Here is a 15,382-nt window from a genome sequence, read left to right as displayed (position 1 = left end):
AATCTTCCCCGAAGTGGTGGGGACGCCAGAAGAGTGTGGGGCAGGGACCCAGCCTGCAGCCCCCTATCCTCGGGAAGCTCTTGGCGCTAACTCTCCTCATATGCCCTCTCGGGCAGCTGCTGCTTCTTCCTGGTCCCTTGTGCACTCAGCCCCTGCCTCTCACAGCACACTTGCCAACACCAGGCTGGGGCGTTTCTCTTCCCACAAGTACAGGCGTTCTCTCTGCACATTCTTCTAGGGCCCATCCAGAAAGGAGCAGCATGGGGCAGAGCACCATCAGCTCCCATCTCTCCTCCTGATTTACTGAGGGTCCCCAGGGGCAAGTCACGGAGCTTCTAATTTGGTATGAAAAAAAAAATACAGATCTATCAAGCCACAAGAAGGCATAGAGGAACCTCAAATGAAAGAAGCCGCTCTGAAAAGATGACACCCAGTTTGATTCCAAGTCCATCCATGACAGTCTGGAAAAAGCAAAACTAGGGAGACAGTAAAAAGATCAGTGGTTGCCACAGGTTGGGATAGGAGTGATGAGATGGAACATGGGATTTTTAGAGCAAGAGAAACTATTCTTTGTGATACTCTAACGGCGGTTGCAAGCCATTATGTATTTGTTGGAACCCACAGAATGTACAACAGAGTGTAACCCTAATGTAAACTGCGGACTTGGCTTAATAATAATGTATCAACATTAACTCATCAGGTGTAACAAATGTAGCCCACAAATGTCAGATGTTAATTCTAGTGGAAACAGCGGTCAAAGGGCATATGAGAACTGTACTTTCTGCTCACTTTTCTGTAAACTTCACCTTCTGTAAACCTCAAACTGCCCTAATAAATAAAATTTATTAATTTTTAAGAGCAGACACACACAGAGCTGGAACCTGAGTCATCAGGATTATTTTCTTACTGGTCTGGAGAGGACTTACACTGTTGCAGCTAGAGTGACAGACTTTGCAATGAGAAAGGTCCCCACTAGACCACTTCCTCACCAGAGCCCCCGTGACTTCATTCCCCTCCCTGTGCCTTCAGCGTCCTCATCTGTTCAACAGGGACCAGGACGACACCTTTGCAGGTGGTCGGATTTCTGAAGGGATGTTACCCAGAATGCACTTGCTTATCAGCACAGCAGGGGCCTCCATCCCCACCACGACACATCTTTCTCACCCTCACTGGGCATCTCAAAGGCACTACCTTGCATCACCTTCCTTGCACTGTGGGCAGTGAAGGACCAGCACCCCACAATAGTTCATCCATTCTTAGGCTGGTCCAGGACTCATCCAACCCCCATCCATCCCCAGAGTCACCCCCTGGGTGCCCCCACCTAGCACCTAGCAATTTTCATAAGATTTTCTTCCTTCTCCTTTGGAGACAAGATAAGACAGACATTGTAATTCTGGAGGAGGAAGCTGAGAAGATGAACTCTGGAGCTCAATGTCCTGGGTTCAAATCCCAGCTCAGACAATTACCCTCGCAGGCTTGGAGGCTCTCACTCAGAGCTACAGCCACACATGCTGGCCCCCCAGAGAGGGGCAGCCAGACCTGCCGAGACATATGGTCTGTCCTGGGCCATCCTTTGCACCTGCCAGAACCCAGGGCTGTAGGGAGGTGGTAAGAACACTAACCCTTGGCCCCTCCACCAAGTCTCCAGACCCTGGACCTTGCAGGGGGGAGAGGAGAGGCAACAGGAGCTGTCAGTGAAGGCCCAGTGTGTCTTGCCCGTGTCTGGTGACCAACCATGTGGCCCCTGGGAGGGGCCTGCTCTCTGAAACTCACAGGGTTCTGGGCCACGTGGGGACAAAAGGTGAGTGACTGAGCTCCTATCAGGCACCAGATGCTCTGCAGGTTTATTTCTTAAACTCAATGAGGAAATAAAACCTCAGTGCTTGAAAAGGCCCATGCGAAACAGCACGGGGTCATTTGCTACTGGCCTTGCTGTTCTAGCTGCCGGACGGTGCTACCAGAGGGAGGGACGGGGGGCAGTCTGGGTGGCCACCCCCACCGATGGGTGTCTGGGATGAGCCACCGACGAAGCTGATGGGAATGTCCGGGCTGTCCTGGCGGGGTGGTCTTGGGATGTCACCAACCAAGGGTCCAAGTTGTCACTAGCAAGGTCAGGGGAACATTCAATAGGCAGGAACCCCTGAGGGCATCTGAGGCCACCCCTGACCTGGAGGCTCCCCCAAATCCACTGCTGCCATTCCCCTGAGTCCTGCCAGCAGCCACGGCAGGTGGGGTCCCCAAGAGGCCTCCTCCAGGGTAAGCATCTGAGCAGTGGGCCAAGCAGCCACTCAGGGTCATCTTCAGGTCCCCTCCGGCAGGAGCAACATCCAAGTGGTCACAATCAGTTCCAGAAGTTTCTGGGGCATCAGGAAAGGCAGGCAAGAGGAGGGAGAGCCAGCAGGGACAGGAAGTGCAAAAGGCAACTGGCCCAACTGGGCAGAGACACCCTGCTGACCTGGAGGGCCCCGGGCCGAGGCCCCCTTGAACCCAGGTTGTCCAGGCAGACCATGCCTAGCTCCTCATTCAGCAAGGAAGGTGGAGGGGCTGCCTGGAGCTCCCACAGGGCTACAAAGTCCTGGAATCCAGCGGCCTAGGGAGGGCTGGGCTGGGTGGGGTTTGTTAATAAGGCACAGCTGAGAGGGAGGTGGAGCGGCCCCACTCTGGGTTTCCCACCCAGTGGGCAGGACCCGCAGAGGCCCCCAGGACAGCTGTGGGGCCCACACAGACCGCAGCTCCCAGAAATGTCTGTTCTACTTTTGGCAGGAAGTGGGCAGGGGAGGAGAGATGGAGGAAGGGGGCAGTCAGGGACAGCGGGGAGGCCCAGAAGCAGGGAGCAGAGACAGACAGACATACAGACACGGGAGTGGAAGAAGGGCGGGGGCGGCCAGCTGGTGGAGAGGAGGAGGAAGGCGGCGGGAAACAAGGGCTCCTCCTGCAATCCGGCTTCTCTGCCCCAGGACGGGGCAGGGCTGTCTGGCTGCAGCCCGCCTTGCTCGCTGGGCCTGGCGCGGAGTCTCAGGCCAATAGAGGAGTGTCAGAGGGCGAAGGCGCCTGAGCAGATGCGGGTGTAGACACCCTGGTCCAGAGGCAGGTAGTGGCCCTGCTTCAGGTCCAGGAAGAAGAGCCGGTCCGAGGTCTGGCGTGGGTCGAAGCCTTCGTGCTGCAGCCGGGTCTTCTGGATCTTGAAGGTGCCTGTAGGGGCGGGGCCGGAAGTGGGGTGGGGATGGGGGAGGGACTTGGCAGGGGGCTGCCAGGAACCTCACCCCACCCCAGCTATTTTCTCCGGCACTTCCAGGCCTCTGAATAGGCTGTCCCCTCTGCCAGGAGCATTCTTCCCCATTTTGCCCGCCTGATTCCCCCTTGGCCTTTGCATCTCAGTTTCATGCTTCCTCTGCCAGGAGGCCACCCTGACCACCCCCCGCATGACCCAATACTCCAGGTATACTCCCTGCCTGTCACATGTCCACCCCACACAAGACCAAGAAGGTGAAAAGGCTGGGTGGGTCACACAGGAGGTCAGGGGTCAGCAACTTATAGGCCCATGATCCACCCACGGGCCAAATTCAAGCCCCCATCTGAGGAAGCTGCCCCCGGACACATACACGCTGCTTATTGCCGTTTCTGCCCTACAGCTGAGGAGGTGAATTACTGCTGCAGAGGCTGTGGCCCACGAAACTGAAAATATTTACTATCTGGGCCTTAAAGAAAAAGTTTGCACTCCCTGCAGTAGACAAAGAGGGGTTTTGTGAAAGATCTGGGTTTGTAGAAAATCAAGGGAGAATCCCTGTGTGCTCAAGAATTAGGAAGGTTTTTTGTTTTCTTTTTAATGAAACTTCAGGGACTTCCCTGGTTTTGGGACTCTTGCACTTTCACTGCCGGGGATATGGATTTGATCTTAAGATCCCGCAAGTTATGCTGCTTGGCCATTAAAAAAGAGGAAAGCAACTTGAAAAGTACAAACCTCAAGATTAAAAAAACAGGGGCGGAGATGATGACGATGGGGTTTACATTTGTACCAAAATTAAAGCTTCTTTTCAATAAAGGGCACCATGGACAAAGTTAACAGATTCCAAAATAGAGGAGATTTAAAATGTCTGCAATTGCTAAGGAATTAACATCTAGACTATTAGGAGGAACTCCTGTAAATCACAAAGAAAGAATGAGACAATACTAAGATCGGTCAAAGATACGATTTACAGAATAGGAAACCTCAAAGGTGTGAGATGATTCGCTCAAATTTCCTAGTCCTCAGAAAAATGCCGGAAGTGAAGAAATGCACCCAACATTGCAAGATGGCCAGTGGGAGTAGGAATGAGGAATGGAAAGAAATAAGTGTGTAAATACAACAAGAGAAGGGCTTAGCTCACAGTGCCGGCTGGCCGTGGACCATCAGGTTAGACCAGGCACAGGGGCTGAACCAGAACGGGTAAGGAAACGGCTGAGAAGCTGACAGATGGACGGACGGAGAGGCGGGGGCCGCACCTGTAGTGTCCACCTGGGGCAGGAGGCGCAGGAAGATGGGCCGGGCATAGGGTGCCAAGACCTTCTGCAGTTCCTCATACAGTGCATTGGGGCTCAGCTGGCCGTGGGGGTCTGCGATGGCTGCCATGCCTGCTTTGCCCTCTACTCCTAGAGACAGAGATTTGGCTGAGACATCACCCCTTGCCCCACCATGAGACCAGATCCATTCTCCAGTGGTGGCCCCTGGCCTCTGATCTCCAGCCCTATGCACCTGGGATAATGCTCGCTGAAGCAGTGGACCCTTTATTGAGCAACCTTGAGCCACAGCTGATTTCATGAGCCCATTGCCTAGATGAGGAAACTGAAGCTCAGCATCGGCATGAGGAATAATTCCAGATCCGGGCCACCACCCTGTTGAGTGCAGTTGTCCAGGCTGTGCACTGCTTTAGGTCTTGCCTACCAGGGCACCTGTACCTCCAAGTTCCTCCTAGCTGGGCTCCTCTGGGGCTGCCCCCAGGACCCCGGGACCACCCCCAGAGCCCCAGCTTGCCTGGCACAGCCACTCCATACACAGCCACATCTGTCTGGCCCAGCAGGCGACTTAGCACGCCTTCCACCTCAGTGGTGGAGACATTCTCCCCACGCCAGCGGAAGGTGTCCCCGCTGCGGTCCCGGAAGTACATGTAGCCCAGCTCATCCATCACCAGCACGTCACCTGGCAGAGGGGGAGACGGGGAGGTGAGACCGTGGCCCGCCATCCCCGCAGCCGGCCCCTGGGATCTGCACACCTGAGAGGTAGGCGCTGTCGCCCTTGCGGAAGACGCTGTGGGCGATCTTCTTGCTTGTGGCGCTCTCACTGATGTAGCCATCGAAGCGACGCAGCGGGTCCTGCTGGTTGATCTGACCCACGAGAAGGCCGGGCTCCCCTGGGGAGGAGGCCGCACTCAGGCTGTGCCGGACAGGCAGGAGGTGGGGCCCCCAGCTCCCCGGGGGCACTGGACGGGACCCTGCTCACCGGTCTGGCAGGGGATGCAGAGGCCCTGGGCATCCCGCAGTAGTTCCATGGTGTCCTCGTTGACCTTCACCAGCCTGATGGGGTACACGTGGGGCAGGATGCGGCTGTTGAAGCCACAGGAACCGACCTGGGATGGGGCCAACCCAGTCAGCGAGGAGCCCTGCAATGACACGGTGTGGCCTCCCCCGACCCCACCCCCGACACCTTGCCTCTCCTGCCTCAGGGCCTAGAATTAGCACTAACTCTGTGACCTTTGATGATCTGAATGAGGGGGTTATGAAGTGCAGGCTCCCACCAGGAATCATGCCCCCTCTCTCCCCGTTCCCAGCCTCCCTTGCAGTCACATGAGGAGACCTGCCAGTCGGCCACCACCTCTTGGTCCTTAAAACCCTCCAGGCTGGCAGGAGGTGGGTGCCCAGAGTGACTCTGAAGCCATGAAGGGACACTGGCAGAGCTTCTGCCCATTGCATGGCATGCTGCCTGGCTCAGTTCTATGAGCAGAAATGCCCATCTAGTGGGTCTGCACACTGCACGCGGTTGGGCGTGTTTGTTACAGCAGCAACCTCTGCTGGTTTGGCAAGAGTGTACTCTGGGGCTGCACATTCAACCCATGTGCATGTGGGGACCAGGCCTTGTCGTCCAGCGCTGGGGACCCAGCAGCAAGAGACAGAAAAGAATGCCTGCCTCCGGGGAGCTTGCTTTATTATTCTTCTCCTTTTCTGTCCCTGACATTGGGTGGGAAAGGCTTGATAAGGGAGAAGAAGGGTCCTGCAAGGATAGACTGGAGATAATACTTGCTAATCACAAACGTCTGCATGTTTTCAGAGAGCTTACTGCAGGGGGAAAGGGTGCTATGCTGAGTTCACGATGTTCCATGATTAGAACAAACCTAAGTTGTTATTCCCATTTACTGATGAGGAAACTGAGACCCAAGAAGTCTGAGTGATTTGCCTAGTAGAAGATCAGCACCCCATTCCTGGCCCTGGATCCCCCAGAGCCCTGCTCTCCCTTGCCACCGCCATTGCTACAAATTGGGGCTCTGAAAGGCTGAGGCACCGAGCCACGCTGTGAATAGGAACTCAGGGGCGACAGTCAGGTGACTGAGCAAGCTGGCAGGAAGGCTGCCCAGCACCCTGGCCAAGCTGCCCCCCACAAACCAGGCTGTTCTATGGGAACCCGGGCCGGCGGGGCAGAGGGAGCAGTGCTCCCCGAACCCCTAGACCTCGCGGGCCGCCCCACCCGCGCCCACCTTCCCGTCCATGTTGGCGATGCTGCAGTTGCACTCGGTGGCCCCGTAGAACTCGCCGATCTGGCGGACCCCGAAGCGCTCCGTGAACTCCTCCCAGATGGACGGCCGCAGCCCGTTGCCCACTGCCAGGCGCACACGATGCCGTCCTTCCGCCTCGCGCACTGGCTGCTTCAGGAGGTAGCGGCAGATCTCCCCGATGTACTGGACCACCTGCGGGTGGGGTGGGCACTGAGCAGTGGGCGCCTGCGCTGGGGCAGAGAGGAGCCCCCTGGGGGCGGAGGCTGCCGCAGGCTGGAGGCCCCCCAGACCCAACAACCTCCTTCCTCCCATCTGGGCGCTGGGAGCAAAATGGCCTTAAAGATTATGACAGCAAGAGGACAGTCCAGACCATTTATACCTATGCACTCGCTCAGAGCCCTGTTTGAGCTCAGGATGCCCGCCCACAGCCCTGACTGGGGTGGGGGGACAACTGTCAGGTCATGTTCTTTGTGGCTTCCCTGAAGTCACAGCACAGACCTAGCCCCAGCGGCCCAGGGAGCCATCTACTCACCACCCCTCTCCGCCGGCTCCTTCCCTCCCTTTCCGGTGGCCCCCTCTGGTGGGGGTCATCTCCCAGATACCCCAGTTGCCCTTGAGTCCCCATCTCCGGGTGGGCTTCTGAATGATTGATTACCCTCCCCACTTTACAGATGCTCACAGACAGTAAGTGCCCACCAAGGCTGAGAATGTGGTAAAATCTGATTTGAATCCAGCATCCTGGCTCCAGAGTCTCAATGAAACAGTTACATGTTCAGAATGAACCACCATGGCAATCATTATAGCTTCAAAGTACTCACACCAAAATGCATTGTAAAATTTGACCTGTGATCAACTCCATCTGGCCCTGCCTTCCTCACTACCTTGCCTTCCTCCCTGCGTTGTCTCCCGCCAACTCCTGTGCTCACTTGGCCCTGTCACGTGGGTCTCTTCCTCAGGGCCTTTGAACATACTGTGCCCTTTGCCTAGAACACTCTTCCCTCTGAAGCACTGAGAGGCAGGTCTCAGTTCAAATGCCACCATGGCTGAGCAGGACTTGGTGGGGCTCTGATGAATACAAGCCTGTCGAACACAGAGCTCATCTGTTTAATCTTCCCAAAACGCCCTATTGAAGATGAAAGCACTAAGACCCAGAGAGGAGATACAGTTGGGCGAAGATCACCAGGAGGCAAGCCTGGGGAAGGCAAGATCACAGACCCGTGATGGTTTCTCTCCCTCTGCCCTCAGGCTCCTTCTTGGTGGCCCAGCCCACCCCATTTCCAGGGCAGAGCAAGTCATACAGCCTGGCCAATCAGAGTCCAGTCCATCCTCAGACACCGATTGGTTCAAGGATAAGCATGTGATCACAACTCAGCCAATGAGAATCACCCCTGAGACTTTTAATGGACTGGTGGGCCCACAGGCTCTTTCCTCAACTGGAGCTGCTGGGAACCCTCCTGGGGAAGCAAGGGTGGGGAGGAAGCCACCCCCGCACCGCCCACCGCCACCGCCTTGATCAAGGTGTGCCTGAAGCTGTCCACTATTTGGCCTCCTCAGTTCCATAAGTTGATATACCCTTTCCTCAAGAAAGCTAGAGTTTAGGTTAGGGCTGGGGCTAGGGTTTTGGTTTTACCTGTCAGCTGACAAAGTCCTGCCTAAAAACAGAGCTGCCCTCCAGACCATTACAAGTAGTCCCCGGCAGCTTTCAACTATCCTCTTCAGAAATTAGGCTGGGGAAGGGATAACACAACCACAACGGAGGCAGCTGAAGGTGACAATGACATCCCTGCGGCTCTGAGGCCAGCTCTACATACTGAGAGTCAAACGGCTGATCTTTACTCTGGCCTGGACCTTTGGACAGATCCAGGGCTAAGGGGAAAACACCTCAGGTCAGCTCAGAGAGGGAGACACCAGGCGCCCCATGCTGTGACCGCCAACCTGTGGGGCAGCATCTGGGCAGAAGCTAGGAGTGAATTGTCAACCTGGGACCCCTGCTACAACTCCAAAGGTACACACCCAAGGGGACTGGGAGACACAGGAACTGTGTACCCATGGATAGATGATGGGTTGACTTGTCTATTGCCTGCCCACCTGCTTCATACAGCCAAGAAAGCAGATTACAGCCTGCTGCCTCTGATGAGGACAGCTGGGCAGTTGTTCTGGGCCAGCACCCACTACTGCAAAAAAAAGAAAAACAACCATGCAGTTTCCCCCACCCAACAGCCATGAGATGGGATTTCTGAACCCAGCAGCATTTCTTAAGTCTTCCTGGCATCCCTAGTGGCTCAGATGGTAAAGAATCTGCCTGCAATGCGGGAGACCTGGGTTTGATCCCTCAATAGGAAAGATCCCTGGAGAAGGGAATGACTACCCACTCCAGTATTCTTGCCTGGAGAATTCCATGGACAGAGGAGCCTGGCAGGCTACAGTCCATGGGGTCACAAAGAGTTGGACACGACTGAGTGACCTTCACTTGAGGATTCCACCCTCTGTACTCCTTATAGAGCCCCTCAATGCTTTCTCTTGGTCACAGAAATAACTCTTCAAGGAAACAGAACAGAAGCCTTTCAGGGGCCTGGAGACAGTGAACAAAGCCCGATGCAACATACGCATGTCAAGGACAAAGAGAGGGACCATCAGACACTGCGGGCCTCCCAGTAGGAGGCCATGACACCACCCACAGGGAACCCCAGACCAAAAAGCAGACCTTGAATCAATCAAATATCTAAAGCAGTGGTTTTCAACCATGGTGAAGACACCTGACAATGTCTGGACACATTTTTAATTATCACAGTTGGGAGGTGGGGTCCTGGTGGCACCCAGTGATTTTAGGCCAGAAATGCCGGTAAATATCCTACTGTGCACAGAATGGCCCCCGCCCCAGAGAACGAGGCAGCGCCAAGCGTCTGCAGTGCTGTCCTTGAGAAACGCCGTGCTTCCACTGTGGAGAACAGCACAGACGGTCCTTAGAAACTAAACACGGAGCTACCACATGACCCAGCAATCCCACTTCCAGGCATATATCCAGACAAAACTCTAATCTGAAAAGATACATGCATCTCAATGTTCACATGGAAGCAACCTAAACGTCCGTCCACTGACAGATGAATGGATAAAGAGGATGTGGGACGTATACACAATGGAATAAACATACTACTCAGCCATAAAAAAAAGAGTGAAATGATACCATGTGCAGCACCATGGATGGACCTAGACAGTATCATATAAAATGAAGTAAGTCAGGCAGAGAAAGACAAATATCATATATCACTTACATGCGGTATCTAAAAAACCGATACAAATGAACTTATTTACAAAACAGAAACAGACTCACAGACATAGAAGAATAATAGTTATGAAGGGGGATCGGGGGTGGGAAGGGATAAATTAGGACTTTGGGATTAGCAGATACACATACTATATATGAAATATATATATATGAATATATATGAAATAAACAACAGGATAGGGAAGGGATAAATTAGGACTTTGGGATTAGCAGATACACATACTATATATGAAATATATATATATGAATATATATGAAATAAACATATATATATGAATATATATGAAATAAACAACAGGACAGGGAAGGGATAAATTAGGACTTTGGGATTAGCAGATACACATACTATATATGAAATATATATATATGAATATATATGAAATAAACAACAGGACATATACTGTGTAGCACAGGGAACTATACTCAATACCCTGTAATAACCTATAATGGAAAAGAACCTGAAAGAAAGAGACATATATAACTGAATCACTTTGCGGTACACCTGAGACTAACACAACATGGTCGATTAACTATACTTCAATTTTTAAAAATGGATTAAAAAAAAAACTGCTGTGCTTAACCCTACTCCCAAGACACAGAAAATACCAGAGTGACAAGAGTATGTCAAGGCAGCAATCCCCAGACTGGGAACACACCACAGGGCAAACTCCCTTTCTTCAATAAATAGATTATAAGGGGAGGGAGGGAGACAAAGGAGAAAGAATGAGAGAGAGACAAGGAATCTTACAAGAAACATCAACTAGTTGCCATGTGTGGGTCTTATCTACTTTAAATTTTAAAAATATATATAGAAACAAGAAAAAAAAACAAAACCCATATTTTTGACATGGTAAAACACTGGGGATCAGTGTTCAGATTCCTGATGATTGAGAAATCCTGTCGCTTTTGGGCTGTGATAATGATACTGCAGTTATGTGGTTGTGGGTTTTTTCTCCTTCTTTTTTTCCCTCTTTCTTTTATCGTGGTAAAATACACATACAATTCACCACCTTAGCATTTTCTTTTTCCATCTTAGTCATTTTTGTGTGTGCATGCTCAGTCCCTCAGGCATGTTCGACTCTTAACAACTCTATGGACTGTAGCCCACCAGGCTCCTCTGTTCTTGGGATTTCCCAGGCAAGAATACTGGAGTGGATTGCCATTTCCTTCTCCAGGGAATCTTCCCAATCCAGGGATCGAGTCTGTGTCTCCTGTATTGGCAGGCAAATTCTTTACCGCTGCGCCACCTGGGTAGCCATTTTAAAGGAGTATTAAACACATTTACATTATTGAGCAGCCATCACCACCATACATCCCCAGAACTCTGGTAAATCGGAAACTGTATCCCCATTAAATGCTAATTCCCCATTCTTCCCTCCTCCCAGCCCCTGGCAACCACCACCCTATTTTCTGGTTATGATTCTAGCTACTGTGAGTACCTAATGTAAGTGAAATTTGTCTTTTTTTGATGGGCCTATTTCATTTAGCATATCTTCAACATTCATCCACGTTGTAGCCTGTGTCAGAATCTCCTTCCTTTTCGAGGCTGAATAATATTCCATTGTAGGGATGGACCCATTTTGCTTATCCATTCATTTGTGGATGGACACTTGGGTTGCTTTCATGTTTTATCTATTGTAAATAATCTGCTATGAATATGGATGGACAAATATCTCTTTGAGACCCTGCTTTCAGATCTTCTGTTTTAAGAACAGCCCTCACCAGACACAAAAGCCCACAGAGAGGTCCCATTTACAAGAAATATCCAGAACAGGCCAGCCCATAGAGACAGAAAGATTCGTGGTTGCCATGGGACTGGGGAGGGGGAATGGGGAGTGACTGCCAACGGGGACAGGATTTCCTTTTGAGGTGATGGAAATTTTTTGGAACTGTATAGAGGGGCTAGTTGTACAACACTATAAATGGACTAAATACCACTAAAGTGTCCACTTCAAAGTGGCTAATCTTATGTAAATTTCACCTCAATTAGAAAAGAACCAATCATCTTCTGGAGGTTTTACTGAGGTATCTATGCAGGAAACAGGCTGCTGTCTGGAGTTGCTTCACAACAAAGGGGAAGGAGGGACATGGGTGGGGAGGCAGAGGGGGCAGGACAGGGTATCTGATCTCCTCTGGAGCTGAGTGATGGGTGCCTGGGAAGCCCCTAAACGTTTCTGTCCACGTTTATATTTGCAACTCTCAATAATTAAGTTAGTCAAATGGACTGTTTTCTATTTCAAGATTCAGATTAGCAATTTTTCCCAAGACCCCCCCAACTCCAAGTAGAACATAAAATCCTCAGAAGCAGAGCAGGTCACAGTCCTCACCCTGAGGGATCCTCCAGGATGCCAACCCAGAGCCCCCACCCTGCCCTACTGTGTGATTCAGGCAACTGGCTGAACCTCTCTGGGCCCCACCTGTTCAAGGTGAGGTCAGTACCTCCCAATTTGTCAGTCTCTGGACACACCCCCTTCTCACTCCTTCTTCCACCTGGAGGAAAGTACTAGCACTTGCATTTCCACCTCCACCATGGCACTGAACCCTTCCAGGTGTCTCCTCTCACTGAAGAGGGCAGAGGAGAGGAAAGGACTTGTCTTAACCCCTACCTGCTCTGCAGGACAGTGGATGCCCTCCACCTCTGCCTCATGCTTACCCCACCAGGAAGCCCTGGACCTTGTGGCCTTAACCAGGCCAGGGCGGTGACGGCACCCATTTGCCTGCAGCTACCAGCATGGAAAACCTTTACAGCACAGGGCGTGGGGAAGGCAGCATCTTAAGCAGCTCAGGCAGTCTGCGTCCAATCCCAACTGCATTAGAAGCCTCAGTTTCCCTACCTGCAAAATGGGTGTGATGCCTTTGCCCGCTCCCAAGCAGCTATGAGGATACAAGGAGCTTACATGTTGAAGGTTTAGTCTATGGCCGGACAGAGAGCATAAAGCACCGATGGCCCCCTCCGAGCCCCCTCGCTGCAAGGCAGCCATTCAGAGAAGCAATGGCGGACGGGTCGGGGGAGCGGAGGGGTGAATGAGGGGCGGGGCCTGACCGGGCGGGGGCGGGGCCTGACCGGGCGGGGGCGGGGCCTGACCGTGCAGTTGTACTTGACGCAATCATCCCAGAAGCGGCTAGCCGAAAACTTCTTGCGCAGGACCACCGTCAGCCCGTAGATGAGACACTGACCCACGCCCACGATGTTCCCTGCAGAGAGTGGACTCGATGAGGGGTCCCCGGTCCCCCGCCCCCTCTCCCGCCAGAGCCGCCCCGTGGTACCTGCGGAGTGGTACAGGGGCAGACAGTCGTAGAGCACATCCGCGGCCTGCATACTGTAGGAGTGATGCCCAAACGCCGCGATGCGGTAGTACCTGCGGGGCAGGGAGTGCAGGGGCTGGGGCCCACGTCCCCGAGAAAAGCGTGGGGGTCGGGGGCTGGGGAGCGTGCTGCGTGCTGGGGACACAGCAGGGACCCAGGCGGAGCCAGCCCAGCTCTCAGGGGCCTTACAGGCTGGCGGGTGAGGAACATGCAACAAAGAAAGGAAATGATGCTTGGTGCCAGGAGGAATATCACAGAGCAACAGAGAGCAGCTGAAGGGGACAAAGGCAGGGAGGCTCGGGTATCCTGTCTGGGGATGTGACTGAAACCTGGTGAGAAGGAGCTGTGGGGAGAGCTAGGGAAGGGCACGCAGGTGAAGGGCAGAGCATATGCAAGGTCCTGAGGTCAGAAGCAACCTGGCAGGTTGGAGGAATCGAGGAGAGAGCGAGCAAAGAGGCAGAGGAGGAAAATGACGTCAGAGAAGTGGCAGGTGGCGCACAACACGAATGAGGCTTTTTATCCAAGGGCCAAGGTAAGTACAGGGCGGTTTGGCACGAGTTGGGATGTCCTATGGTCGTCGAGGAGAGGAGGGCTGTTGGGGGCAGGAATGGGGGCAAGAGGAGGCTGAGGAGGGGCAGAGGACTGCACTGGGTCCTGAGACGGGCTGTGGGTTTTACCCAGTTGACATCAAGATGCCCACAAGATCCTCAAAAAGAGCTGGGGCGGGGGCAGTGGTGGGGGGTGGAGGCAGGATGATCAGGCCTTAGAGAGACGACCTGGAGTGGCTCTCCAGTGGGGGGGTGGGGGTCGGGCAACACCCACGGGCCCCTCACCTGCTGTGCACGATGATGGCAGCCTTGGGCAGCCCCGTGGTCCCAGATGTGTAGATGTAGAACAGTCGATCTGAGAGAGACACGGGTGTTGGGGACCAGAGGCTGGGCTGGGTGGGAGGAGGGGACAGGATGGGCATGGGCAGGGGGATCCCACCTGGACTCACCATCCATGCCCTTGCCAGGGGGCTGTGCCAGGGGGGCTGTGGAGGTCTCCTTCAGCACCGGGTCCAGGAGTTGGGTGTCCGGTAAGACGCCATCAGGCCCCACGTCACCAGAACAGAACTTGACCAGGCTCTTGCCCAACTGCCCACTCACCTCCGCCACCGCTGCGGCCGGAAACATGTCATGGTTGAAGATGGACAGGTGCCCCTCCCAGGGCCGGGGAAGCACCATCTCCCTGCCCTGAGCAGCCCCAGACCCCCACCGAGAAGATGCTACCCACACCCCGCCTCACCCGCCGCCAGCTCCCCTCCGAAGACCAGGGCTTTGGCGCCCGAGGTGCCCAGGCAGAAGGCCAGGGGCTCCCGCCGCAGGTTCACGTTGAGCAGCGCGGCCTCCACACCTGCCTTGGCCAGGCCCAGCCAAAGCCCCACAAACTCAGGCCGGCCCTCCATGAAGATGGCCACCACGTCGCCCGGCGCGAAGCCCAGCCGGAGGAAGAAGTTGGCCACAGCGTTGGAGTAGGCATCTAGCTGCGCGAAGGTCCAGCACGCACCGCTGCCCGCGTCCACCAGCGCCAGGCGCTCGGGCTGCCGCTGAGCCACTGCCTGGAAGATCTGCGGGATGGTGTGGCGCGCACGCTGGTGCCGCCGCAGCTCCAGGCGCACGCGTATCAGCACAGAGAGACCGCTGGAAGGGGGATGAGGAAACGGTGTCACTGCGTGCCCCACCCGCCCCGGATACCTCGCCGAGCCTCGGCATCCCCACACGGAGAGAGCAGAGGAAGAGACCCCAGTTCCCCAAGGGCGACGAGGGTTCAGAGGATGCTTGGGTTGCCGGCTCTCTCGGAGGAGGAAGGGCAAAGGGCTATTTACCAACCAGCCCGGAAGGAGGTGGATTCTCAAAGCTGGCCATGCAGTGTTAATCAGAGTCACCCTGTCCTCCCCATCACAGCTTGCCCGGTGACCCTCAGGAAGCGAGGGCCCAGTCCTCTGTTTCTCCTTACTGGGAGATCCAGAGTACCCCATGCTGTTTCCACACCGCCTCCAGCCTAG

General features: G+C 54.1%; 1 protein-coding gene across 6 annotated transcripts in view; it reads right to left on the bottom strand.

Moving 5' to 3' along the window:
- Positions 1-1,820: 1,820 nt before the first annotated feature.
- The window catches only part of SLC27A1 (solute carrier family 27 member 1), a 36,235-nt gene continuing 22,673 nt past the window's right edge, over positions 1,821-15,382 (bottom strand). For 4 of the 6 annotated variants that reach the window (XM_043467273.1, XM_043467274.1, XM_043467275.1 and 1 more), the window contains exons 3-13: positions 14,623-15,017; positions 14,333-14,494; positions 14,169-14,238; positions 13,297-13,388; positions 13,115-13,224; positions 6,726-6,935; positions 5,477-5,636; positions 5,250-5,387; positions 5,012-5,176; positions 4,483-4,629; positions 1,821-3,192 (exon numbers count right to left, since the gene is read on the bottom strand). In XM_043467273.1, the coding sequence (XP_043323208.1) occupies positions 3,035-3,192; positions 4,483-4,629; positions 5,012-5,176; positions 5,250-5,387; positions 5,477-5,636; positions 6,726-6,935; positions 13,115-13,224; positions 13,297-13,388; positions 14,169-14,238; positions 14,333-14,494; positions 14,623-15,017 (1,807 nt within the window). In that variant the 3' untranslated portion in view covers positions 1,821-3,034. The remainder of the gene's footprint in view (positions 3,193-4,482; positions 4,630-5,011; positions 5,177-5,249; positions 5,388-5,476; positions 5,637-6,725; positions 6,936-13,114; positions 13,225-13,296; positions 13,389-14,168; positions 14,239-14,332; positions 14,495-14,622; positions 15,018-15,382) is intronic. The other 2 variants (XM_043467278.1, XM_043467276.1) reach the window with 2 other exon arrangements.

This window comes from Cervus canadensis, chromosome 4 (genome assembly GCF_019320065.1).
Source record: "Cervus canadensis isolate Bull #8, Minnesota chromosome 4, ASM1932006v1, whole genome shotgun sequence".
Lineage (NCBI taxonomy): Eukaryota > Metazoa > Chordata > Mammalia > Artiodactyla > Cervidae > Cervus > Cervus canadensis.
This window is presented reverse-complemented; position numbering and strand designations above follow the sequence as displayed.